Raw genomic sequence first — 25650 nt, forward strand, 5'->3', positions numbered from 1 at the left:
TGTAAGGCACAGCTGACTTCATAATCATAACGTTACTTAAGATATGAACCAGTGGATGAATCCCGCTATATAATTTAAGAATGACGAGTTGACGACAATATCGTTCATTATACACTTTTCAAAACACTTCCTCAAACCCTCTTACATGTGAATTTCACAACATCCTGGTGGGTCAACTAGACTCAGATATTGCTAACCCTGTTTTATAAAGATGGGAAAATACGGCCTAGAGAAGGAAGACAACTAGCCCAAGTTCACATACAAATCAATAGCAGAACCAAGTCCTATATTCTTCCTCCACACCATCTATGCTATTAGCAAAACACTCGTGCAGAGAAATAGCAGCAGCGGCAGCAGCAGCCAAACAAGAGCAGCTACCCTTTCTGGAGGGCTGACTGTGTGCCAGGCACTACATGGAGCATGATACATCTATTACCTCATTTAATAATCACCTAGACCACCACCACCAGCAGACGTCATCTCACGTTATGGTGAGGGGACCCAGCCACAGGCGGCAGAACTTTGCTTTAGGTCACACAGCTAGTGCGTGGCACAGCTGTGATTCAGCTTCCCATCCGCCTGATGGAGAATCTTGAACTTGTTCTCTGACAGATGGCTGGTGGTCTCAGACTTCAAGTCCTCAAGTCTGCTCAGAAGTCACCTTCTCAACGAGGACTATCTTCCAGACTCCATTTAAAACTGTAGCCCCATTACTACTCTGCTGAAGTTGATCCTCCTTACCTTGTTCTACCATATGATTTAACTTTTTGTTTTTTGGGGGTTTATTTTACTATTACTTTTTTTTGAGGAAGATTAGTCCTGAGCTAACATCTGCCACCAATCCTCCTCTTTTTGCTGAGGAAGACTGGCCCTGAGCTAACATCTGTCCCTATCTTCCTCCAATGTTTTTTATATGTGGGATGCCTTCTACGGCATGGCTTGCTAAGTGGTGCAGAGGTCCACACCCAGGATCCAAACTGGCGAACCCGAAGTCACCAAAGCAAAATGTGCGAACTTAACCGCTGCGCCATTGAGCTGGCCCCTTAATTTTTTGTTTTTAATGTTGATTGCAAATATAAGCTCCACAGGGCAAAGATCTTTGGCGTTTTTCACTAACATATCCTAGATGCTCAGACAGTCCTATCCAATAGAACTTTCTGTAATGACGAAAATGTTTTATATCTGTGCTATATGGTAGCTACCAGCCACAGGAACAAAACTGAAAAGTAGCTAGTACCACTGCAGGACTGAATTTTTAATTTTATCTAATTTTATTACTTAAATTTAAATAGCTACATGTGACTAATAGTTATCACACTGGACAGCGTGGGCCTAAAACAAAACCTAGCACAAATAAACTGCCAATAAATATTTGTTAAATGAATGAATTTATAAATAAGTGAATGAGTAAGACATATTTTCCATATAGCCTACAGACTACTTTCATGAATTGACAAATTTTATTTTTTTCAATAGAATTAATGTCTGAAAAAGTCCAAATTAAGAGACTAGTTTGAAAATTCAGATTATGTGACCAAAACATCAAGTACAGATTTCTCAAATTATTGGCTTGTTTTTGTCATCTAAGACACAGAACCTTCCAAAACATTTTTTTGAAAACAGAGGGAAAGCAAACCAGTAGCACATAACAAATCTCCATATACGACAAAATATACATATATGGTTATGATTACTATAGTCACTAGATACCTTTTTGACCTTGTTTTTTTTCTCATAGGTCTCTGACAGAGGTTTTTTCTTCTGCTGAGTTGTGTCTTTGGAGAATAAATACTCAAACTCACTAGTATCTCGAATATCAGGTTCTTCTAAGGAATCCCATAAGGTTGGTGTAGCATTTTGGCTTAAAAGAGAAAATGACAAGTTAAACTTAAGAACCAAAACAGAATAGAATACAATTAAGTCTCTAATTTTTTTAACTCATTTTAAAAACAGATGTAAAACCCTAATAAAGCTTGGAGAAAAGCTTTTAGTGCTACATATTCTTTTTAAAGTCAATATATACTATAGAACATTAAAGCAAATACACATTTCAAAAAAAAAAGTCATTAGATACAATCAAAGAGAGATTATCTAGAGAAACCTCATGGGACCAGAAATCCTAGGATTGATTGTTGAGGTCATATAAACTGCTCCTCCCTCAGTTTGTGGCATTTCCATAATGGGTAAAAATGGGCATTATACAGTCTGAAAAGATAACCAATTTTTAGACATTGATGGGCTAATTCTTAAATTGAATGAGAATGGAGTACTAAGGTGAAGATTGACCCTCTCTTTGGATTTTTTCTACTAGTTTTAAATACGGTTTTCAGGATTAGCTCAGGTCAACTCAGAGCAGGACCTATACATGTGAACAGGCTGTGCTCATTTAGAAATACGTGACTTATTATGTCCTGCCCTCACAACAGTATTAACAATAAAAACAAACCAGAAAACTCCATTGTAGCAGCTCCCAAAGGGATTTCAACTACAGCAGCCATACGGAGACTGTGTTTTATTTTGTCTTCTAAAAACAAGGGCACCCTAGTTTTGAAACAAAGAAAGAGAAGATGATCTAGAAAATCAGATATAGAGGAACTGCCTCTGAGAGCTGACTCAGATGGGTTACTATCCAGGCTCCCTTCAGAATACATTTTCTCCCAAATGTCTATTTTCTTAACTTACTTTCTTATCTTATTTTTAAACACTTCTAATGCCCACACACAGAATCAAATTATGTCTCATCTACACATTTACTGTTTTTTAAACATACATATATGTTATGATCCATAGCACTTACCTTTGTTGCAAAGGATATTTTCTCAATGGAACTAAAAGAACTATTATTATATGGGATGGTCCACAAAATTGTTTGATACTAAAAGGCGATTTTCTTGTTCAAAACAGTAGGCGACATTGGCTTTTCAGATCTGTGTGTTCGCATGCCTACCTTTCCCATGAAATATGACAGTTTGGTTCTGGCCACATTCACTTGTCTCTACATTTTGGTTTTTTTTTTTTTTATTAAATTTGCTCTAACATAATATTTGAGCCATTTAAGAGTATATATGTGACATATCTAAGTTATAATGTATAGTAATATAATGAATATCTGAAATTGTCACCCAAGGGCTAGAACATTTCCACTGAAGTACATCCATCTATGTGCTCCTTCCTTAGCCGGCCCCCTCCGCCACTCACTCAACTTCAAACACTATTAACGTTAAGTGCTTATCTCGGTGCACTCGGGAAAGGGGATCTTGATGGGAGAGGAGAGTCAAGGAATTTTGGAGCTTGCAGCCTGTTAACGACTGCCATTCTGGGTCTCATGAAGGTTCTGGGAAGCTGAAGAGAGGGTGCCTAGAGGGAGGTGATGTGACACATAAGGCAGATTGTTCAGACCCACTGCCCCGCCTTGCCCTGTACCACTTGGCCCCAGCTCCAAGGACTCAGAGCTCAGGCCAGTATGACTAGTGGTATAACTCAATCATATTCTGGAGCAAATTGGCTTTGGCAGTTGGGCTGAGCACTTCATCACCATTTACAACATTGTTTCTATGGGAAAAGGCATTTCTAATAATGAATAGAAGAATGTCAGAATATCACCTCAGTAGGTTGGGGGCAATTGGTATTTTGTGGGGCAGTAACAAGGACTTGCTCACAGTGGACCCTCTGCCATAACGGTCAACTCTTTTCTGACCACTGAACATATAATTCTAGCTCAAGAGAAGAGGGAGAGGAAAGAGAAAGGAGAAGGAGGAGAAAGGGGGAGGGGGGAGAGGGAGAGGAGGGGGAGAGGGGGAGGGAGAGAGGAGGAGGACGAGGAGGGGGAGAGGAGGAGGGAGGAGGGGGAGAGGAGGAGGAAGGAGGGGAAAGGAGGAGGGGGCAGAGGGAGAGGGGGGAGGGGGAGGGGGAGAGGGGGAGGAGGAGGAGATAGTCACCAAGAAGATAGATACTCACTCACTAGGAAGATAGATACTCATTCAGAAGCCAAAAGGGGAGATAGATGAGGATTTCTCTTTCTTTAACTAAATATCTCTTCTCTACTCTAGAAACCAGAAAACAGGCACCGAAGAAGGCAAAATGGCTACAGTTAAAAATTGGCTCTTGCTAGGAGTGACAAGCGATCCAGGTGGATGAGAGGCAGTGTACACATAATGGAGAAAATTCATATTTTACTCCTAATTCCCTAGAAGACCAAGACCAAAATTTATTATGTGTACTTTATACAAAGTGCTTACCCCACTGGTTGTACAAAAGAGGAAAACACCATTTCATCTCCTTTACAAGAACACATCCCAGATAATCTTACTTTTGTCCATCAATAGTACATAGAATCTTTAGACCATTTGAGTTTAAAAGAAGTAGTCACCCTCCGAGGTACAGAAACATTTTGAGGGTCTCATCGTGAGAGAGACTGAATGTGCAGTGGGAAGTGTCTGTGGCACCATCTGCACGCCTCACAGTGGGGACGCCTGCCACCCATGCCCCACACTCAGGCTCAAGGGTGACACATTTATCAGGCAGGGCTCTCCTGACATCCCAGGGCAGTAAAGTTGGTGCGACCATCTACTTTTCATTTTGCTCAAAACTGAAGCCCTAGATTTATGGTAGAACTAAGAGAGCTTGAGTGTTCAATTGTTTTCTTTCTCAAAATTTCCAACTATGTAAGGAGGGAAAAACACAGTCAACAACCATGTCCAGCTTGCCTTTGTCACTTTGAACAGTGAATGAAGGGCCCAGATCTCCCAGCGGTGCAGTTACACTGCTGCTATGATCTGTGATATTGGTTGCTCACGAAGTCTTGCAAGGAATGAAGTTGAGACAGGCTAGTGAGACAGGTGTGGAAAAGCTCCATGTGCCGTCAGAAACACTACTCCAGGGCTGACGGGTGGGATTCATCACCTTGGAATGGCTGCACGTTAACTTGAAAAGAATAATAAGGGATCACAGCTCCAGAGAAATATTTTGGGAAATGATTTCTTAGGAAATGTCATCTGAGCCTTGAATGGGGAAAGGGGAATACTAGTATTTTAGTTAATGGTAATAGCTATTTCAAGATCACCTCATGTTTTTTTAACCATACTTTTGGGAAATTAGAAAGTATCGGCTTTAAAAAAAAAGTATCAGAATTTTCCACAAATAAACTCTTGGCCCTTATTTTTTGGTGAGGAAAGGAGCCAATATGAAGTATATAATTAACTTGTTCACCATATGCTTAGTTTTAAGGTGTTTCCCGCTCCTCCTATAGCGATTTCCAGTTGCTTTATAATCGTGAGTTGCATATTATTTTGTTCAATATCCTGCCTACTTCAAGCAAAATGTTATATAAATTGAAAAATTCACCACATCTTGATTTGGGAAATAAGTACAAAAATTTAAGTTTAAAAATGTGCTCTGTATTTGCTGTTCTTTGCAAACAAATGAACTTCTAACCCACAGAGTGATTTAGAAACAACTCAACATCTTTCGCATTGTTCTCTTGACGGGCTCTGAAATGAGGCAGAAGAAATCCGATCACATTTGTTTGACTGGAAGTTTCCAAGAAACTATATCTTGCTGCCTTAAAAACTGTCTACAAATGGGAGCCGGCCCAGTGGCGCAGTGGTTTAAGTTTGCACGTTCTGCTTTGGCACCCCGGGATTCGCCAGTTTGGATCCCAAGTGAGGACATGGCACCGCTTAGCACGCCATGCTGTGGTAGGCGTCCCACATATAAAGTAGAGGAAGATGGGCACGGATGTTAGCTCAGGGCCAGTCTTCCTCAGCAAAAAGAGGAGGATTGGCAGCAGATGTTAGCTCAGGGCTAATCTTCCTCAAAAAAAAAAACTGAAAAACAAAAAACGGTCTACAAATGGAAGATGCATTTTAGCTATCCACACACTAGCACTTTCTCTAGAGGGCAACAAAGTATAAAGACATTAACAGTTCAAGCAGAGAAAATTTATATTTTAAGACTCCTCTCTGACCTGAAGCAGTAACAACTCAGCTATTTCTAATTTTTTTTAATGAAAAATGGAAAATTAGGGGCTGGCTCAGTGGCGCAGTGGTTAAGTTCGTGCATTCTACTTTGGTGGCCCAGGGTTTGCTGATTCGGATCCTGGGTGTGGACCTATGGCACTGCTTATTGAGCCATGCTATAGCAGGCATTCCACATATAAAATAGAGGAAGATGGGCATGGATATTAGCTCAGGGCCAATCTTCCTCAGCAAAAAGAGGAAGATTGGTGGTGGACGTTCGCTCAGAACTAATCTTCCTCAAAAAAAAAAAAAGAAAAATTACACATACCTCTTAAATATCCATATTATAGGGTTGATAATACATCTAAAGACAAGACAGATATTCTAAAATTCTTCGCTGAACCTACAGTATAGATTCAGGCTTAATGTCTTTATGATTACTCACAAATTGCAGGAATGTGGGAGAAGTCCCTATCTTAGACCTGAGCTTTTCTCTAGTTTATAAAATGGAACATTTACCTTAGGAAGGATCTGATGCTGAACACATCGTTTCTCCTAGCATCAATCCACAGGGAATACAGAGGAGACCTGGTGGAGACATTCTTCTCCAAACACTCCAGCCTTGTTTATCTAAGGCATTCACTGTACTACACTTGAGAATGAGTGCCACAGTACACAGATGCTGAACTGGTAAGAATAAAACATCACTTGTGCAAAATCCTGGGAGTTCACATGCTCAGAATGGGACAGGGGAGTTGAGCTTACCTCTTATCACTTATTTGTATTCTAGTCCAGTACAAAGGCTTCATGGGACAACTGGGTTCAATGGCTGGTTTCCGAGGACATTGGCTAGAAGAAGAGCTGACTCCAAAGAAGAGTCCTGGAGGAGGTGGAGGCGCAAGTCCTGGGGGTGCTGGAGCAGGAGGTGGCCCCCCACTGCTGGGCAGAGCGGAGAAGTTAGGAAGTGGTGGCGGGGGAGGAGGTGGGGGAGGCCCAGCACTTGGAGGCAGAGGAGGTGGCGGAGGTGGTGGCGGTCCAGCACTCACAGGTGGTGGCGGAGGTGCTGGTGGCAAAGCTTCAAGTCCAGGTGGGAGGGGAGGAGGGGGAGGGATGCTTGTTAGTAGGGGTGGTGCAGGAGGGGGAGGCGATGCCTTCTGCTGATTCAAAGAGATGCCTTCCACAGACAGGAGAGGAACATGGACATCTTTGCTGTCATTTGGGGGAGAGAGTTGGCTTAAAGAGGAGATATTCAGTTTTTTGGGTATTATTTGGTTACTTCTGGTTGTCTTGCCTTCACCTTCGCAGGGTTTGAGGAAAGTCTCTCTGTCTGTCTGGATGCACACATTTCTGTAAGTCTTTGGAGGGCAGTCATCGTCGGTGGAGATAGATACATCTCTCATCTCTTCACATCCTCCTCGCCATCGGTGTTCTATCTCATGCTTGAGATTTTCAATGGTTTCTTCTAGCCTCGCTGTTATCACTGCATGCTCACCTCGGATATGAAAGGTCTGAAGTTCAAACTGAGCCTGTAGGGATATCAATGGGAAAGAAAGTAAAGAGTTTACAAAAACCAAATGTCAGAAATTAAAAAACTCAATACCATCACCATGCCACCATTGCACAGTCCACATAAACACAGGAAAATAGATATTCTTTTGAGAATCCAATAGGTTGTAAGTTTCACTTTATACATTTTCTAAGGATTTAAATACTTGGAGTAGACACACAGTTTCATCTAATCTGAGCTCAGTGGGAATAATTACCATGGATTAAGGCTTAAAGCAAAATTGTCGCCTAAGAACTTTCACCTGGTTTTAATGTCAAATACAAAACAAAAATTTTAATAAAGTTTTGAACATGCTTGAATCTATCTTTCATTGCTTTTGGTTTGGAAAAAGAAAACTCTAAGAAAAAAAACTGATTTGGAGATATTTCTGGCTTGGAGTTGCTGTTCTCACAGTCTTCCTTAGAATGTCTCCTTTATGGGGTTTCTGGGCCAATAGGGAAGATGCAAAAGGTGCAAAAAAAAGAAGCTATGATACACATGTTTTTCTAAGAAATTTCCATATCAAAGCAGCCCATGATCAGTATTCGTGTCTGTTTCATAATCATTCATAATATAGAAATAAATAAGCAACATAAAGGCATAGAAAATGAGAATGTTGACTTGTGATTTTTCTCTTCTATATATCCAGCATTTTAAGCTATATTTTATAAGACATCAACCTTTTTAACACTCATCTTTTCATTTATTTCCATACCTTGAGTCTATGATTTTACACTTATTAGCACAGAGCTGGTGGACTCTTACTTATTAACTAGCGTACATCCCAGCATTCAAAACCATTTAGCCTATTACAGTTAACTGGGAAGCAGTCAAATTTATAATTATATTAGAGTTTCCAAAATCCAATTTAACAGTAATTAAATATTTCTGGTGAACTTATCTAATTTTTTCCCTCCCCATCAGTTTATAAACTCCACAAGATGAAATCAGGGACAGCATCTGCCTGTATTTCTGTATCTCAGCAACAAGCACAGTAAGTACATAGTTATTGAAGAGATAAGTGGATAAAACCACTGAAACAGGTGTATTCAGTCATTGTCCCAAGAGCCTTTCTTATGGTCAACAAGACTTTCTTCACTATCATTTCAGTCCACAAACATCAAGAACACCAAAGTGTATACTAAAGTCCCTCTTGCAATGAAAAAGTAAAGAAATATTTTTTGGCTTAGAGTCAGGGAAGATAAAGACATAGGAAGGTCGCTACTTTCATTAAGATATTTTTAACTATATTTTTACTAGGTTCACCTTTACCCTCATGAACCAATCCCCAAATAACTATGGTCAGTAGAACCAGAGACAAGGTTCTTCTAAAGCCGATCTTCCCCTACGTGGATATGGCAGCCCCAACCCAACTCTGCAAGAACTGGTGGGTTGAGGGCACCATCTATTTCTCATATAGCAGAAGGTTAAGCACTTGAGTTCTGGATTCAGACCACCTGGTGCACATCCTGGCTTGGCCACTTGTCCAGTTCTACAACCTTGGGCAAGGAACTTTCTATCTTCAAGCCTGAGTTCCCTCGAGCATCAAGTGAGGACAACAGTGAGCCATCTCTAGGATTTTTATACATGTAAATTGAGATACTTCCTAAAAAGCAGTGGGCATTATGCCTGGGACACAGTAAGTTCCAAATACATGTTACTATCAGCTACTGTTGCTAATGATAATATTACAGTAAGAGACTAACAAATTGATAATCATCTTAAAAATTCCGAAATAATACCACCTTTGTGGAGGAATAGGCCCAAAACTAGGTAAAGCTTAAGCAGTCAGGACAAACAATGTACTATAAATATAAAAATTTACCCAATCTTTCATGAGTTCCGCTGCCAAATGCCTGAAGGTAACTTCAACCTTCATTCAACTACGTGATCAAGATACTCTTTGTTTCAACATCCTGCCCATCTCCATCTCCCTCCCCCGCCCACTCCACCCATATCCCAGCCCTGATTCCTGCTCTGAATTACTTCCAACATTTTAATTTCATTTTAGTGACTAGTTCAGTTCTGCCACATCAAACTAACTCTTGGTTGTTCCCAACTAACCTTCTTCCAAGAAGGTTAAGAATCAAATAATATTGATGAGCCAGTAACTTTACTCAGTCTTCAACTTTTTAATATGAAAAGGTTGCTAAGACATGTTCCACAGAGAAACTTACCCTTTATCACACAACTGACCTGTATCTACAGCAAAGGTGTTGGTCCCCACCTCTCCTGCTTTCCACCTCTCACCCACAATCTTCTGAATCTGGTGAAGCTGATGTATACACTTATGCATTGTTTTGGTGGCTCTGGAAGGCACTGGCTTTAGTGTAGCAGGTAGAGCAAAAATTGGGCAGGTTATTTAACCTCTATGTACTTCAGTTTTCTCATAAGTAAAATAGGGGTAATAGAATCCACCCTCAAGGCAGTTAGAAGAAGTAGATGAATAAATATATGTAAAACAACATATATAGGAACCTTTGGAACACAGTGGCTGCTATGTAAGTTTGCTATCATTCTCATTGTCTCTTTGCTGACAGGTCAGAGGCTGGTGGCCACATCAACTTGTTTCAACTCTCAGAATGCTCCCCCAGCACCATGCTCTATCCATCTCAGGCAAAAGTAAAGATGCCAAAATCCTTCTTTAATCCCTGCTAGCTGCCATCCTTTCTTTCTCATTCTACCTCTTTTCTTCACAGCAGAGATTTTTGGAAAAAATAAAAAAACCACACAACTCTTGCTTTATCTATTTTCTCATCCATTTCCTTTTCGACTAATTACACTTGGCTTCCGGCCCTACTGTCTGAACGAAACTCTCTGATTTGAGGGTTACATTTGGTCAGCACTTTTCAGTGATTTTGTCCTCTCAGCTGCATTGTTAAAGTTGACTGTTGCCCACGCCTTGAAATTCTCTGCTTCCCTGACGTTTGATATGCCCTCTCCACTCAGCTCTGTTTTCCTCCTACTTCTTGTTTTCTCCAGTAAATCTTGTGGACTCCTCTTCCTCCATCCATCTCTTAAACGTTCCCTAGGCATCTTCCTTGCCATTTTATCCTTCTCATACTACACAATCTCTCTGTCATCTTGTGTACTCATACGGTAAATGATACTTATTTACTATGGACTGTAACTTTCAAATTTGTACCTTCAAACTGTAATTCCAACTATCCTCTGGACTGGTCTACCTGCACGTTTTATCAGTCACTGCAGACTCAACATGTCTGAAAAGGAACTCATCATTGCTAAATCTCCATTTGTTCCTCCTCTGAAATTCCTCCTCACAGTTAATGGCATCACCATCCTCCCAATCATCAGATCCAGAAATCTGGATGTCATGCTGGATTCCTTGCTCTCTCTCATTCACAACATATTACTTATCAATGAGTTTCATTAATTTCTGATTCATTTCTTTCCCTCCATCCCCACTGCCTCAACTTTTCACTGGGTCCTCTTTACCTAGACAAACAGCAAGAGCCACCTAATCCTCCTGATCCCAGTTTGGCCACATTGGTTCCAGGAGGATTTAAAAATAAATAAATGCAGATCTTTATTCTGTAAAATTATTTCCATAATTGGCCATTACTTATAGACCAACACTGAAACCTTTTTTAGCATGAACACACTGAAAGCTCTTCTGATTCGTTTTCTGCCAACTTTTTCCACTTTTGGCTCCTGCTCCTTCTCCAAATATGTCCTTGATTCCAGTCTTACAAAACATCTTGCCTCCTTCAGGACCATGCTCTTTCGTGCATCTGAGCCTTTGCAAATGGTGTCCTCTCTCAACATTCCTCCTGTGCCGCAAACACCCAAGGTAAGGGGACATATTACCAAGCATACAATCTAAGAATGACTTCTCACAAACTGTATTCACTGATATGAAGAATCACCAAATAAGAAGGAAATATTGAATTTCCACGTACTCCATACCAATATGCTGAGATTACAGTGAGAAGCCGTCTGACCACTAAAATTTAAATGGCCCAAATGAAGAAACAACTTACCTTTGCCCTTCTGTTTCACAATTCCTTTTGATCATTGATTTTTGTCTCGGTTGTGTTCAGAAGCTCAGCAGGACATGGTAAGTCAAAGTGATTAAAGCAGAGCATTCCTTCTGCATCTGTTCACATCCTATCAATTATTTCAAATTGTGCCTGGCTCTATTACAAATGAAGCGTCTCAAGTCCACGTATACCATGAATCAAGCTTTCTGGGAAAGTTAGTTTTTAACTTTATTTCCTATGAAATGCACTTCTACTTTGCACATGGAAACAATGTGCTGTTGCCCCGCCTGTGTCTAGAGCCATAGCTAGGACTGTTAATGATTTGGTGAGTCAAACACTGAGAGTAGAACTTTCTGTTGGATAATCATGTACTCCTGGACAACGTTTGCCTAGGATCCTGGGAATTGTTATAAAATGTCAAGCCCAGGTTCCCACAGCCAAAATCACAGAGAAGGCTGGGTCAAGGGAATACAATGCTTTTAAAACCTGCTTTTCAGTCTCCGTTACATTGAACACAGTGCTCATATATGGGAGACAAAACAATTACAAACCTTCCATTCATTTTTAGATAAATATTCTTTAAGACATATGAAGAATTATGAGTTTCCCTCTCCTCAACCCTCTGCTAAAAATCATTTTCTGCATTCATCCAACATACCATTTGAAAGGAGATGGGCGCTGAGGTTTGACATCTTTCTAGTCTTTCAAGTTTTATCTATCTTCCTTTACTCATAACTTGATTGCTCATATTGCTTTCATTTTTAATCACATTCTCTTTCTACTTGCAATAGTCTATTAATCCATATTCATCCCCTTCTAAGCAAGATTCAAATTAACAATCTTTAAGAGAGAAATCCTAATTAAATCATTCTATTTCAATCATCCTTTTACTTGATTGGCAATATTTTTATCTGTCTAATGTAGTGGTTTCTAAGCCTGCTCCCTATTAGAAACACCTAGACAGCTTTGCAAAAAATACTGATGGGCAGAACCATCCCCAGAGATCATCACTCCATTAGTCTGAGATTGTACCCTTGCGCTGGTATCCTTAAAGCTCCCCAAGGGATTCCAATGGGCAGCCAGAGTCAAAAACAACAGTAACTGTTCTTGATCTTTATTCTGCTCCAAACACAGTTGAGCTAGTATACCACCACAATATTGGTGAATTCTTTTTGGCAATGACTTTTACTTGGGTCACTTCAGAATCTCCAAAGGATTATGTGTTATTTGAAAAAAGTCTCTTCCTAATTCTAACATGTCCCCATAAGGGGAACATCCCTTCATGACCCACATTGAGAACAGTTATTCTACACAGCAGATAAGCCTAAAATTCTTTTCATGCTACTCATGGCTCTTCAAGACCTGGCCTCTGCTTGCCTTTCCAGATACTTCTATATACTTTTCCTATGTTGCACCACTACAGATTCAAACATATGATCTGCTCCCACATCTTTACCCTTTTGCAAATGTGTTTCCTCTACTTAAAACACCCTTTCTCTCCATTTTCTTTCTAGTGAAAGCCCTGAAGGAAAATTCAGTCAAGCTCAACTGAACCTTCTGGCTGAAACTTTTCTTGATTCTTCTTGACAAAAGTTTTCCTTTGTTGCCAAAGAACTTGCTGGTCACATTCATTATAGTCATTTATGTTTATCATTTTTGCAAATCTAAAACCTCCAGGCAGTTGGGGACCATGCCTTATTCACATTTGAACTTCCAGAACATTGCACACTGCTTGGCTAGTTAGTGATCCATAAATGCTTATTGAATTGAATTATTTCTTTAGCTTTAAATATTAAGACTTCCTTATGCCTCTGTATTACCCACCCAACTATACTTGAAGCTCTAAAAAAATCTAAAAGGAGAGAGACATGTGGTCCCCTTCCTCTTTGATAGTCCCATGCATAAACTATAAGATTTCATGGTTGTTATTGCCTAGATAATTCAGATAAAATATTGAGTTTGTTTTTTTTTAAGTGTGGGTATTTCTAAAAGTCGATGTTGATCCTATTTAATTTTACAATTGAAAATACTTACCGCAGATAAGTGTTCTCTCCACAGTAAGCTTAAAGGTTGTTCCCATAAATATAATAAACTATCCAGTAGAAGTGAACCACATTTGTGATTCTAATCTGATTAGGAATTAGGCTCTAGGCAAACTCCCCCAGTCTCCGGGGGGCTGGTCCTCACTTTCCCGACCAAATCCTCATTACTTTTTAATATCCTCCACATCACCACTGCTCAGAGATATCATCAAAGGAACACACTGTACTGAAACTCAAGCAACAGAGGGAAACTTTCACTTGTCTGGTCTCCACAAACCTTTCTGTCAAAAAGAAGGCGGAAGAGTGCCTGCTGATGAAAGACATCATGATGGTGCCAAGCACTGTAGAAAAATCACCCATTTGCCTTTTGCTGTTATGAACATTCTCTCCCAGTGGTGCTGCCAGGGCCAGTAAAAATTCAGGTTATCTGCTGTACAACTTGAGTAAGTCCATCTTTTCCAGGACTCTTCCAAATTCTACATTCTTAGGTTGGGGAAAGCTAGACAATTCCCAGAGACTGCACAGAAGCACAATGAAGCTTCGCCACTTCAGAAAGTGCAGTGCGAGCAGAGGGAAGGAAAGGAAAATGGGGCTGGAGAGCATGAACCACCTAGAAGGGATAGGATTCAGTTCTTACAGAGAGCTTAGTTAAGGCAAGAAGATGGGGGTTCTATGGCTTTGGAGGTGGGCATGCTGGCATTTTGTTTTGTTTTTGAAGGTTGAACAAAGACTTCACTAACTCTCTACATAGCCAGCTTACCCCTTCTACAGCAAAAACAAAAGTCTCTATTAAAGAAAAGAATGGCACTGGGTTTGATAAAAATCCCATAAGCTAACAGTAGTTGGTTTTAATTAGCCTTATCAATGAATTTTTTTGTTCTTATCAGAAATAAATCACATTGTGTTATAACTAAGAGGCCATTCTCGGGGACACTTGGAAACATGAGGCACAGTTGATACATCCCTGTAACTGGAACTTGCTAGGAGGGATAAAGAAATAGACAAATAGGGCAGGAAAAGAAGGGGTAAAGAGCAATCAAAAGATAAAGTAGCACTTAAGTTGAATTAGGAGTAAAACCCAATACATGCAATGCCAGAGCGTACAAAGTTAAATTACACGGGTGTAAAAATGGTGCTATCTCCAGTAATCATCTGCCATGCTGATGTTTAGTCAAGATAGGGAGAAAAATGAAACCAGCATGGAGTGAGTGTGCTGGCTGCCTCAGTTTAATCCGTATAACTAAGACAGAAATTCTGGAGGACGTGTTAACGTGTAATAGACCCCATAGCTGGAAAATGGTGACAAAGGCATTTGAATTCTGGTTGATCATAAAATTCATGCTCTTTCTACTTTACCACTTTCAACTGATATCAATTGATAGTGGCTAAAATAATAATAATGCATAATTATAATTATTATTGACTATCAACATTATATACTACTTATGGCTTGCAATGTATTTGTATTAAATTAGTGCATCTAATTATGGCAACAAACTGCAAGAATGCTGGTATTTAACTGTTTCCCAGAAGAAGAGAGGTACAGGGTAATTAAGTAAATTGGCAATGAGACAGACTCAAATTCAGATCTTTTCACCCTAGTCTAGTGCTCTTTTCACTTTATCATGAATCCACAGTAACTAATAATCCTTCCCATTCAATACTCCTTAGGAAGTCATAAGGCCAATGCAAAAATTGAGATACTCCCTATAAAGATGGTTTCCTTAAAACATTTGCCCTCTATCCTTCTGGGAAAGAACTGGAATTGTTGAGTAAATAATAGATCTGAAGTTTTCTGGTTCTCAGGCAAGTTGGTGGGGAGGAGGAAAAGCACTGGCCAAGGGTCAAACAATCTGGATTCTGCTCCTGGTTATTCCAGTCATTAGCTACTTGCACTTAGCCAAATTTACTTCTTGCAATCCTCATTTTATTACTATCTAAAATGAGAGGTTTAAAACACTTAATCAGTAAAATTTCCTCTAGTTCTAATATGCTAATAATTTCCACACCCAAGGCTTCATCAGATCTTTTTCTCAAAACTTCCTAGAATACAGCTCTGCTCATGAAAGCTTCAAAAGGACAATGCACAGTATTATCTAAACCACATAAAGAAAGAGTCCCAACTCTCATTATGAGTGCCAATGTACACACCAGGTCCAAAAGACTCATTAAGGTGCTCCGAAAACACACAAGTGGTTCGGTATGCAGTCAAAAGTTGTGCATTTCTTTTGAAATGTGATAGTTATTACAAGTATCTGGGAATATAATTTGAAAATAAGCAAATATAATTAAGAAGAGTCATCCAAGAAAGAAGTGGGGAAGTAAAACAAATTTTTGAAATCTGGACTAAGATTTCTACCTGGGAAACAAAACAACACATGTTTGTAGCCAGAGTGCTTTTGTGGAATAAAAGAAGGAAATCATTACTCACTGGGGATTCTGGTAACATTTTATTTCTAAGTTATTAATATCACTAAATGAATATACCTTGGGATATCCATGGAAATGATTTTCAGGCCTTATTTTTCCTAAAAGTCATTCTAAATCTAACGAGCAAACTCAAGACTGCACATTTTTAGGCAATGAGCCAACATACTAATTCTTTCTCTATTGAGAGAGAGGCCTTGGAATTTTATATTGTACTATTATTATTACTACTGAAGTTACATCGAGTCTGAAGAGGTATATATGACCCATTCCAGAGTATATGTGAGCTTAGAATCAACAGATGGTAAACCCTGGTCCTTAATACTGTGACAAACAGAGGTTCTTCAAGTAACTACAGCAATCACTTTCATATTTCTTTCTTGACTCCTGCATTGTCTATGAAGGAACGTCATCCTATAGCCAACACACATCTGTCCAATAGTATCATTTTGGAAACTATGAAGTAGATTCCCCAATTATGTTTGCCTCACATACTCCCAACTTTGTTTGTATTTTTAATTGAAAGGGGTAGAAAATGAAGAATGATAGTAAGTTGCTTAAATAGCATTATCAAATGAGAGCAAGTAAGGACTGGCCAGTTGAGTTCTTTCTGGTATTAAAAGTAAAGATAAAACGTATGCATAAACTCCAGGGTTACTGATTAGAAAAATTGTTTCCATATCTTTATAAATCTTATAGCTCTCTGGTAGCAAGCAGCGGCTCAGGGGAGTGATTATGATAAATTCCCCACTTACAGGCTTACTTTTTTTTTTTTTGTGAGGAAGATTCACCCTGAGCTAACATCTGTTGCCAATCCTGTTTTTGCTTGAAGAAGATTAGCCCTGAACTAACACCTGCACCAGTCTTCCTCTTTTTTTTTTGTATGTGGGATGCCTCCACTACATGACTGATGAGTGGAGTAGATCCGCACCCGGGATCAAATCCACAAACCTGGGGCACCAAAGCAGAGTGTGTGGAACGTTAACCACTCGGTCACAGGGTTACTTTTCATAGTGGTGTTATATAAACCAGATAGACTGTAAACAAGTCTTCATTATACCAAAGTGAGACGAGGCTATGGTCTCTCTACCATCTGATATTCCAGCAAGCTTTAATGAGCATCTACAATGCACCAGACCTCGTGAAAAGTATCAGAGAAATGACAATTAAGAAACAATCTATACTTTGAGAAGCTCACATTCTAGCTGAAAAAAGATTCTTATGCGTTATCTCTAATATTCAAGACAGATGAGCTAGCGTAGGTTTTACATTATTGAATACATGAATTACATGAATATTATTATTCAGACATAACTTTTTCCTTGACAACTGAAGAAAATCAAGAACCATACAGCTCGATTTGTCCAGCAAAGTCATCTCAAGTGGTCCGGGTTGCTTTCATGACCCAGTCAAGAGCCAATCCAGGCCCAAACACTCATAACTAACCTCCCTGAATATATTCTCATGAGTAAGCAAGGAGATATTTGGCTCCCTACTTTAATATTTGAACAAATGACCAATGATGTTTGCCTAGGCCACAACCACCTTCTGCTTGCCACGTCGAGTCTTCCCAGGGATTAGTCACTTGATAAATCTGCCATTGAATGGGTTTAAAATTATAGGCTAATCGACAAGGAAAGCAAACAAGAGGGTTTACGTGTTTTTCATTAAGATCTGGGCCCTGGCCTAGGACACCTCCTCTCAAGGAAGTTAGGAAGGGAAGGGTCTTAAATTTCCAAAAATCGCTCACTCTAGCCAAAAGGCAGACTCATTATACAGGACATAAGTTGAGATGCCAGAAAAGGGCTCACAAAATTGAGTATGGTCTTTGTTCTCTAATGAACCAAATGAGAAATATCTCCTACCATAATTAGAGAGGCTGGGTCAGGTAATGGAAAAAACACTAAAATAGTGGTCAGAGTGCCTGGATTTAGTTCAGCATAAGACTGCTGGATGACCTTAAATTTGCTTATCTCTGGCTATGTTCTTCATCTGTAAGAGAAACAGGTCAGAAAAAGATCAGAAAGCTTACAAACCAGGTTTCTAGGAGTCCACAGGGGTGTTTCAGCAGTTCTGCGAAACTTAGTTGTAGTGTTATTCTAAAAGTATATTTAACCTCAAAAACTGCTTTTTAAAAAATACACATGGTTATACCAAAGACTGCACATTTGGATACCATGAGCACGTGCAGTACCAAGGCACTTGGTGGTTTTGTCTTGTTTTGATTTGTTTTGCAGTCTTTGGAATGCAAAGTTTTCCCTGACATCTTTCTGGATCTATTCAGATGTTTTAAAAAATGGTTTCATTGATTAGGAAAGCTGCTATTCAGCATTGGTCTCTTCCCTCTCTTTTTTTTAAAAAAAAAAAATTCAGACATGCATACACAAGTAAGTGTGCTACTGTAGCACACGTGCACCATATTCAATTAAGCACAGCTGAGGCTCTGGCTCATCTGCTCTGCGTAGTCCTCCATGTCCCATGTGTCCCCATCCCCCCCCGCCACCCCCCCATCAGTGAAACAGTCCGTTATTCAATAACAAGGCCATGAATGAGTTGAGTAACAGATAGATGATTTTAGCATTTAACTGTATACTTGGTGCTTTTTGACAGGGTGATGTTTAGGATTAAAAATAATTCCAGCAGTTTTTAATTGTTACTGATTCAACTGTAAAGTAAAATTTTCCTACAATTTATGTTTCAATTTTAGGAATTATTTGAATTGACTAGAACCCCGGAATTGTAAGCGAGGAATTCTTTTCCAAAAACTGTTTCCATTTGTAACTATGTATTTTCTAAAATTTCAGAGACTTTCTGTTAGTAAAATACAACATAGAAAGTAATTGGATGCCATGGCTGACATAAGACTCAACATTTAAAATCCCTCAATTCAAATTTGTGTAAATCAAAAAGGAATCTTCATGAAAACATATATCTATGTGATCTTGGGTTATGCAAAGAGTTCTTAAATATGCCATTAAAACATGATCCATTATAAAAATTGATAAATTGGGCATTTTCAAAATTAAAATGTGCCTTTTGCAAGGCACTGTTAAAAGATAAGCCACAGACTAGGAGAAAATATTTGCAAAACACATATCTGACAAAGCACTTGGACCCAGAACATAGCAAGAGCAAACTCCCTCTCCCCAAATGGGTATAGGATTTGAAAAGACAGTTCAGCAAAGAAGATATATGGATACCAAATAAGCACATACAAAGATGCTCAACATCACTAATCATTGAGAAAATTCAAATTAAAACCACAATGAGATACCACTACGTACCATTGGAAGGGAGGGAAAGAAGGAGAGAGGGAAGAAGAGGGAGAGGAAAACAGACCCATCTGACAATACCAACTGCTGGGGAGGACGTGGAGCAACTGGAACTCTCATAGTTTACTGACGTAAATGTAAAATGGTACAGCTACTTTGGAAAACAGTTTGGTCATTTCTCATAAAGTTAAATACATCCTTTCCATATGACCCAAAAATTCCACTCCTAAGTATTTACCCAAGTGAAATAAAGACATATGTTAACATGAAAATCCACATGCAAATATTTTTAGCAGCTTTATTAACAATCATCTGTGATGATTAATTTTACATGTCAACTTGACTGGGCCATGGGGTGGCCAAGTATCTGGCCAAACATATTTTTCAGGTGTGTCTGTGAGAGTGTTTACAGATGAGATTAACATCGGAATCAGCAGACTGAGTAAAGCAGATTGCTCTCCCTAATGTGGGTGGGCCTCATCCAGTCAGTTAAAGGCCTTAACAGAACAAAAAGGCTGACTTCTGCTCCTCCTAAGAAAAAAATCCTCCTCTGCCTTTGAACTGAGCCATTGGCTTTTTCCTGCCTTAGGACTAAATTATCAATATCGGCTCTTCCAGGGTCTCAGGCCTGTTGTCCTTCAGGCTGGAACTATGCCACTGGCTCTCCTGGGTGTCCAGCCTGCCCACTCACCCTCAGATCTTGAGACTTGCCAGGCTCCATAATCACATAAGCCATTCCTTATAATAAGTCTCCTTCTCTCTACATATACATCCTATTAGTTCAATTTCTCAGGAGAACCCTAACTAATACATCACCCCAAATTGGAAGCCACCCAAATGTTCGACTGGTGAAAGGATAAACAATTGTGGTACAGGAACAAAGTGGAATTCTAATCGGAAACAAAAAGGAATGAATTACTCGTAGACGCAACAACATGGATGAATCTCAAATATATTTTGTTAAGTAAAAGAAGCTGAACTCAAAAGGCTACATACCATGTGATTCCATTAATATGACACTCTGGGAAAGTCAAAGCTATTGGGACAGAAAAAACATCAATGATTGCCCAGGGCCTGAGGTCGGGAGAGGGGTCGTCTTCTAAGGGACACAGGGGAATTTTTATGGTGATGGAAATGTTCTATATCTTGACTGTAGTATGGTTATGTGACTGCAAAAGTCATAGAACGGTCCGCTTTTAAAAAGGGCAATTTTTATTGTATGTAAAATTATATGTCAATTAAAAAAGCATCTTAAAGATTGACATTGTAATAAGTAATATGTATACATTTATAAAAATTTAAAACTGTAAAATACACACTAATAAAATGCCACTTATCAGTTGGACTTCTTAGCAAGATTTTGTTTGCAACAAAATCTTTCCAACAGAGTAAAATAAGTCCCAAAAGCATCTAAAGAAGCACCTATGTCCTAAAGAGGCACAAATGTCCAAATTCCCTGAAGAAATAGTTTAACGTTTTTGATCAATCTGATGGCATTTTCACTCCTGTGGCCCAATTTCCAGAGCTTTCTCTTTCTAGCTCAGGGCTTGGATGGGAATTGCGGTAATCTTCTAAGATGGTACCGCCACATTCAACATCATTCTAACATTGCAGCCATGTGAGAACATGGCCAGGCAAGTCAGTGAATGACCACTAAAAGCTCAGCTCAGCAGGATGTTACGTTGCCTCTATCAATGTGATGGCAAATGTCTTCCACTTTTTCACAGTCTATTTTCTATCCCATTACTTATGTTGGGTCTGATTTTCTCATAGTAGTTGATCAATAAGTGCTTTCAAGTCAACAAGGTTCTAATTTTCTGCTTCTGTAAGGAAAAAGTACATACCATCTTCTAATCCCAGGCCAGCTTGAAGTGTTTTATTAGTCTTTTTCTTAAGCCAGACTCCAAAGCCAGGATCAGAGTACTAGGTTAAAAACGTGCCTTGAATGTATTATTTTCTTTTAAGTAATAGATTGATAGTTTTTTCCCAGGTTAGAGAGATATGACCTATCAAAACTGACAGTCGGTTCCAGAGTGCAATTAGAACAGTTTCCTCCAGTACTTGCAGGAGCTCTAAAAAGCAGAAGGCCTGTTATTCCAACAGCATTGTAAGCTGCAAATTCTCCCTCAGGTTCCTACTCTGTAAAATGAGGATGACGTTACCTGTCTTGCTTCCTAATATATTTTTCATGGGAAGTGAAAGAAACTCAGAAGTAATGTATTCAGAACAAATTAAGAAATACTCTAACTGGAAAGCACTGCAGAGTTTATATAATATTGGATCAGTCAGTAGGGTTTATAGGGGATTGTCAGTTGGAAGCTACTAGCACAACTCATATGCCCCCTGTGTATAGGTTTATACGTATGTTTAGATGATGGCCTTAGAGAAATGGTGAACACCATGTGGTTAAATGAAAGTCAACCTTTCCTTTAAATAAATCACATTAAGTAGGATCTATATACCATGAGAATGCACATTAAAATAAGCCAGTATCGTATCTTACAACAAAAAGCTAGGACATCACTTATGCTCAAGATATGTTGATATTTATGTTGAGAACTTCTCAAGCAAATTTTTTTTTGCATTTTCATTGATAGGTACCTCTCTTGCCTTTTAACCTCCACCTAAAAAGTGCTCAAGTCCTCCTTTCCTCTCACGTCTGCCCATCCCCCACGAAAACCAGAACACTTGTCTTAACTCTGCCCCCTCCTCAAGATGAAGTCTCCCATTACGTTTAGTGACAAAAGAGTTTTGGTTAGCTGTCTTTGCATCTTCACCATACTTTTTGCGTAATTCTCAAAAATCTGGTTTAGGTTGCTACCATCCTAGTGAAAATGCTCACAAAAATCACTAATGGCTTCCTTACCCAATTGGGTGGATTTTTCCCCATTTTCCTTTGGGACTCTGCAGCTCAACTTGAAAATGGCCTCTCTTGCTTTCTCTGACAGTACAAAACCTTGGCCCTCTTCCTATCTTTGCAATTATTCTGCCTACTGTGCTGCCTTCTCTTCCTCTTTCCATCTTCTAAATACATCAGTCTTGTGAGGACTCACATTTTTGTCTCTCTTGTTCACTGAGGCATTCCTAGAACCCTGAGTAGTGCCTGGCCTGTAGCAGGTCCTCAATAGTTGTTGAATGAATGAATGAGTTTTTCAACATCCCTAGCTCATTCTTAGCTACAATAGCTTTAGGGACTTCTATGACTACTGAGGTCAGTTAGCAAAAAAAAGAGAAGGGATGGGGCCGGCCCTGTGGCTGAGTGGTTAAGTTCGCACACTCTGCTGCTGCGGCCCAGGGTTTCGATGGTTCGGATCCTGGGCGCAGACATGATACCGCTCGTCAGGCCACATTGAGACAGCATTCCACATGCCACAACTAGAAGGACCCACAACTAAAATATACAACTACGTACTGGGGGGATTTGGGGAGAATAAGCAAAAAAAAAAAGGGGGAAAGGAAGTACTGAGTAGCGCCCATGCAAGGCCTATGATATATATGATACAATCCTTCCAATTTACATGATTTCTGCTATTAAATCTCAGCAAGGTCCTAATTGATATGTGCAGAGGTGATTGAGACCACATTCTTTACAACAAACCTCATGAAATTCTAGCATTTGTAAGATCCAAAGTCACGAGTCCATCTGCATTCAGACATGGTAAGTTTGTTTTGTTCACTGGACCTGCAAACCAAGTTATCTTACAATATACACAGGGCCTAGATGAGAGTCAACAAACGAAATGACCCCAAGTAAGTCAAAACAAACATTCTACACGAGTCATTAATAATGCCATTGTTGTGAATACATGCCACACTTTCATTGGTAAGAATTTTTATGGTTCCAAATATATTTCTATTTCAAAATAATTGAGGAAACACGAACGTGTTTTATTCCATGTGCATCCAAGTGTTACAAGTTATTTTCCAATCTTCCTTCACTGGGACAAACACCAAAATAATTGGAACAGGGGTCATAGAAATGCCTTGATCAACGAAAGAATCTTGAAATAGAACCCATGATAATGTGGGTGGCAGGTTTGTTCTTCATAGTGGCTAGGCTCTTTTTGAGTTTCTGTATATAAGCACCCAAGCTTACCAAACATTTCCAGTTACAGACCTATCTAGAAAGAGGCAGAAATGTTTCTAGAGCTGTGCTGGCTTCATCTGGAATATCTGTAATTGAGGATGCATATGGCTGACAGCATGCAAATGAGGAAGTGCATCCGTAGCACCTAAGCTCATATTCTTGAGAACAACAGAAGGACCTGGAAAAATGGTCATTTTGAGTAACAAGAGAATTCAAAAACTCCACAAGGAAGGAATCTTCCTGACCACACGGCATCAATACTCATCATTTTTAGAAACAGTTTTGGCAAAGTATCACACTGATTTATCTGAGCTCACAAAGATCTGATGTAATATTTAAAAACAGATCTCTTTGTGTAAACATAGATTAAGAAAAATGTAAATCCCCCATCTAGGTTTATTTTTTTTAAGTAGGGATTTTAATTATATATTTATAAATCTAGGGTGCTCAATGCCTTAAATAGTTAAGATAATAAATGGAATTTGGCAGAACATTTGTTCTGATTAGTAGATGTTTAATGATACTTGGAACATCAAGATGCATGTGAAATTACACTCAAGCATGATGCACACAGAAGAACTTGGAAAGAATCAGATCTCATTTTGACTTGATTCTTTTCTCCTGGAATACAGACAAACCACATTCTTGTTTTCCTCCCACACTCCTCCCCTTAGATTAGACTATATTACTTTTGATTGATATTCATCTCCATAATTTATGCTTTTTGAAAGGATAATTGTTACAAGAATTACATTTTTCTGTTTTTGCCAGTAATTGGAAGATATGAATTTAAATCAGTATTCTTATTTCCTAACTGATCAAACATGGAATGTAAACATTTATTTTGAAAATATTTCATGAATTAATTATTCTACACAAAGTTTAAAAGTCACTTCAGACTTGGTTTGACAGAAGGTTATAGGTGGGCTGTAATTTTTTCTCTCCGGCAGTTTTTCTATTCTAAATGTTACAGCTGCACAGATCAATGTGAAAAGACAGGGGTAGTATGACTTAAAAATTCACATATAATTTCTTCACAAGTTGTTCAGAAGTTAATAACTAGTATACAGGTTAATGACGACACAGGGCCAGCCATATAATGTCTATATCAAACCACGAGTGCTGTAGTATTTCATACCATCGACACGCTGCTGTCTCGTGGAATGCGTTTGTCAGCTATAAGAGCTGAGACGTGCCAGTTTTGTGCCACGCGCCCTTCATGAAAAAATGAACTGGCTCAAGTATCCACGCCAGTTGTCTATTCTAAATAATTACAAACTACTTACACTCTAAATATTTAGATTACTAGGAATCTCAATGTTGGACCATCACCTTTGCCTGCTGCACACCAGAGCAGTAGAAGGCTTTCTGATTGCATGTCCTTGAACACAATATTAATACACATATGCAACAGATTAGAATGGTTGAGGTGTTTGAAAGAAAGGAATTCTGATTTTTATAAAGATTGGCACGAAGATCATTTTTCTTGGTCCAGATTTACTTTGTTAAACATACCCCAATCTCAACTGTAGTTGCCAAATATAAAAGAAAATGCCTATTTTCTTCTGAATCATTTTCTTTTTTATACTTGTCTCTCATGTGTTTTTCAGATTTTCATATCAACAAGCACAGGTAAAATTAAAAGGGTAGAATTAACTCAAAACATCGATCTCTGAGAAAAACAACATTCCAGTACTAAAAATTGGGGCTCATAAACAAGGAAACATTTATCTTTCTGTTTCTGGGTAAGACTGGTTTTAAAAGCTGATTTTTTGGGTTAGCTATGCAAAATCCTCTAGCAACATTCACAGCTTCTCAGTAATAGTGTTTTTAAATGTCCTTCACTATGCGTGGTGCTTGGTTGCAGGTTTAGAGGGAAAAAATGTAAAATCACTCCAAGAGATATCCCTGACAGCTGGCAGCCTGTCTCTCTACCTTTTTTTTTTTTTTTTTAAGGTAATTAGGTTGCTAAGAGCCAAAGAGTGATGCTGTAGCAGTTCAATGTTTGAGTCGAGGTCACAACAGAGTCAATCTGGGCACTAATCCATCTCTCAGAAATCTAGGAAATTTCACCTGAGAATTACAAAATGATCTCTCAAGCTTCTATTTACAAGTCCTGGATGCAATTCTTAATCTTGCAGAGATAAAGAGGAAAGGAGAAAAAAAGTATTAGACAACCTCTGACCTTAAAAAGCCACAAAGTTGAAACTGAAACCTTTGGAATAGGTGGCCTTATTTTCCCCCAATTGATTTGTACATTCCTAAAAGAACCATGTTTAAATTTTGTTCATGTGTCTGAAGATTTTGGTTTTAAATGT

General features: G+C 39.0%; 1 protein-coding gene across 9 annotated transcripts in view; it reads right to left on the reverse strand.

The window, feature by feature from the left end:
* The window catches only part of FMN1 (formin 1), a 383790-nt gene that overhangs the window by 179974 nt on the left and 178166 nt on the right, over positions 1-25650 (reverse strand). For all 9 annotated transcript variants that reach the window (XM_070584360.1, XM_070584371.1, XM_070584336.1 and 6 more), the window contains 2 exons: positions 6723-7483; positions 1711-1861 (listed from right to left, as the gene is read on the reverse strand). In XM_070584360.1, coding sequence (XP_070440461.1) covers positions 1711-1861; positions 6723-7483 — 912 coding nt within the window. The remainder of the gene's footprint in view (positions 1-1710; positions 1862-6722; positions 7484-25650) is intronic.

The sequence above is a fragment of the Equus przewalskii genome, chromosome 1 (genome assembly GCF_037783145.1).
Source record: "Equus przewalskii isolate Varuska chromosome 1, EquPr2, whole genome shotgun sequence".
Classification (NCBI taxonomy): Eukaryota; Metazoa; Chordata; class Mammalia; order Perissodactyla; family Equidae; genus Equus; species Equus przewalskii.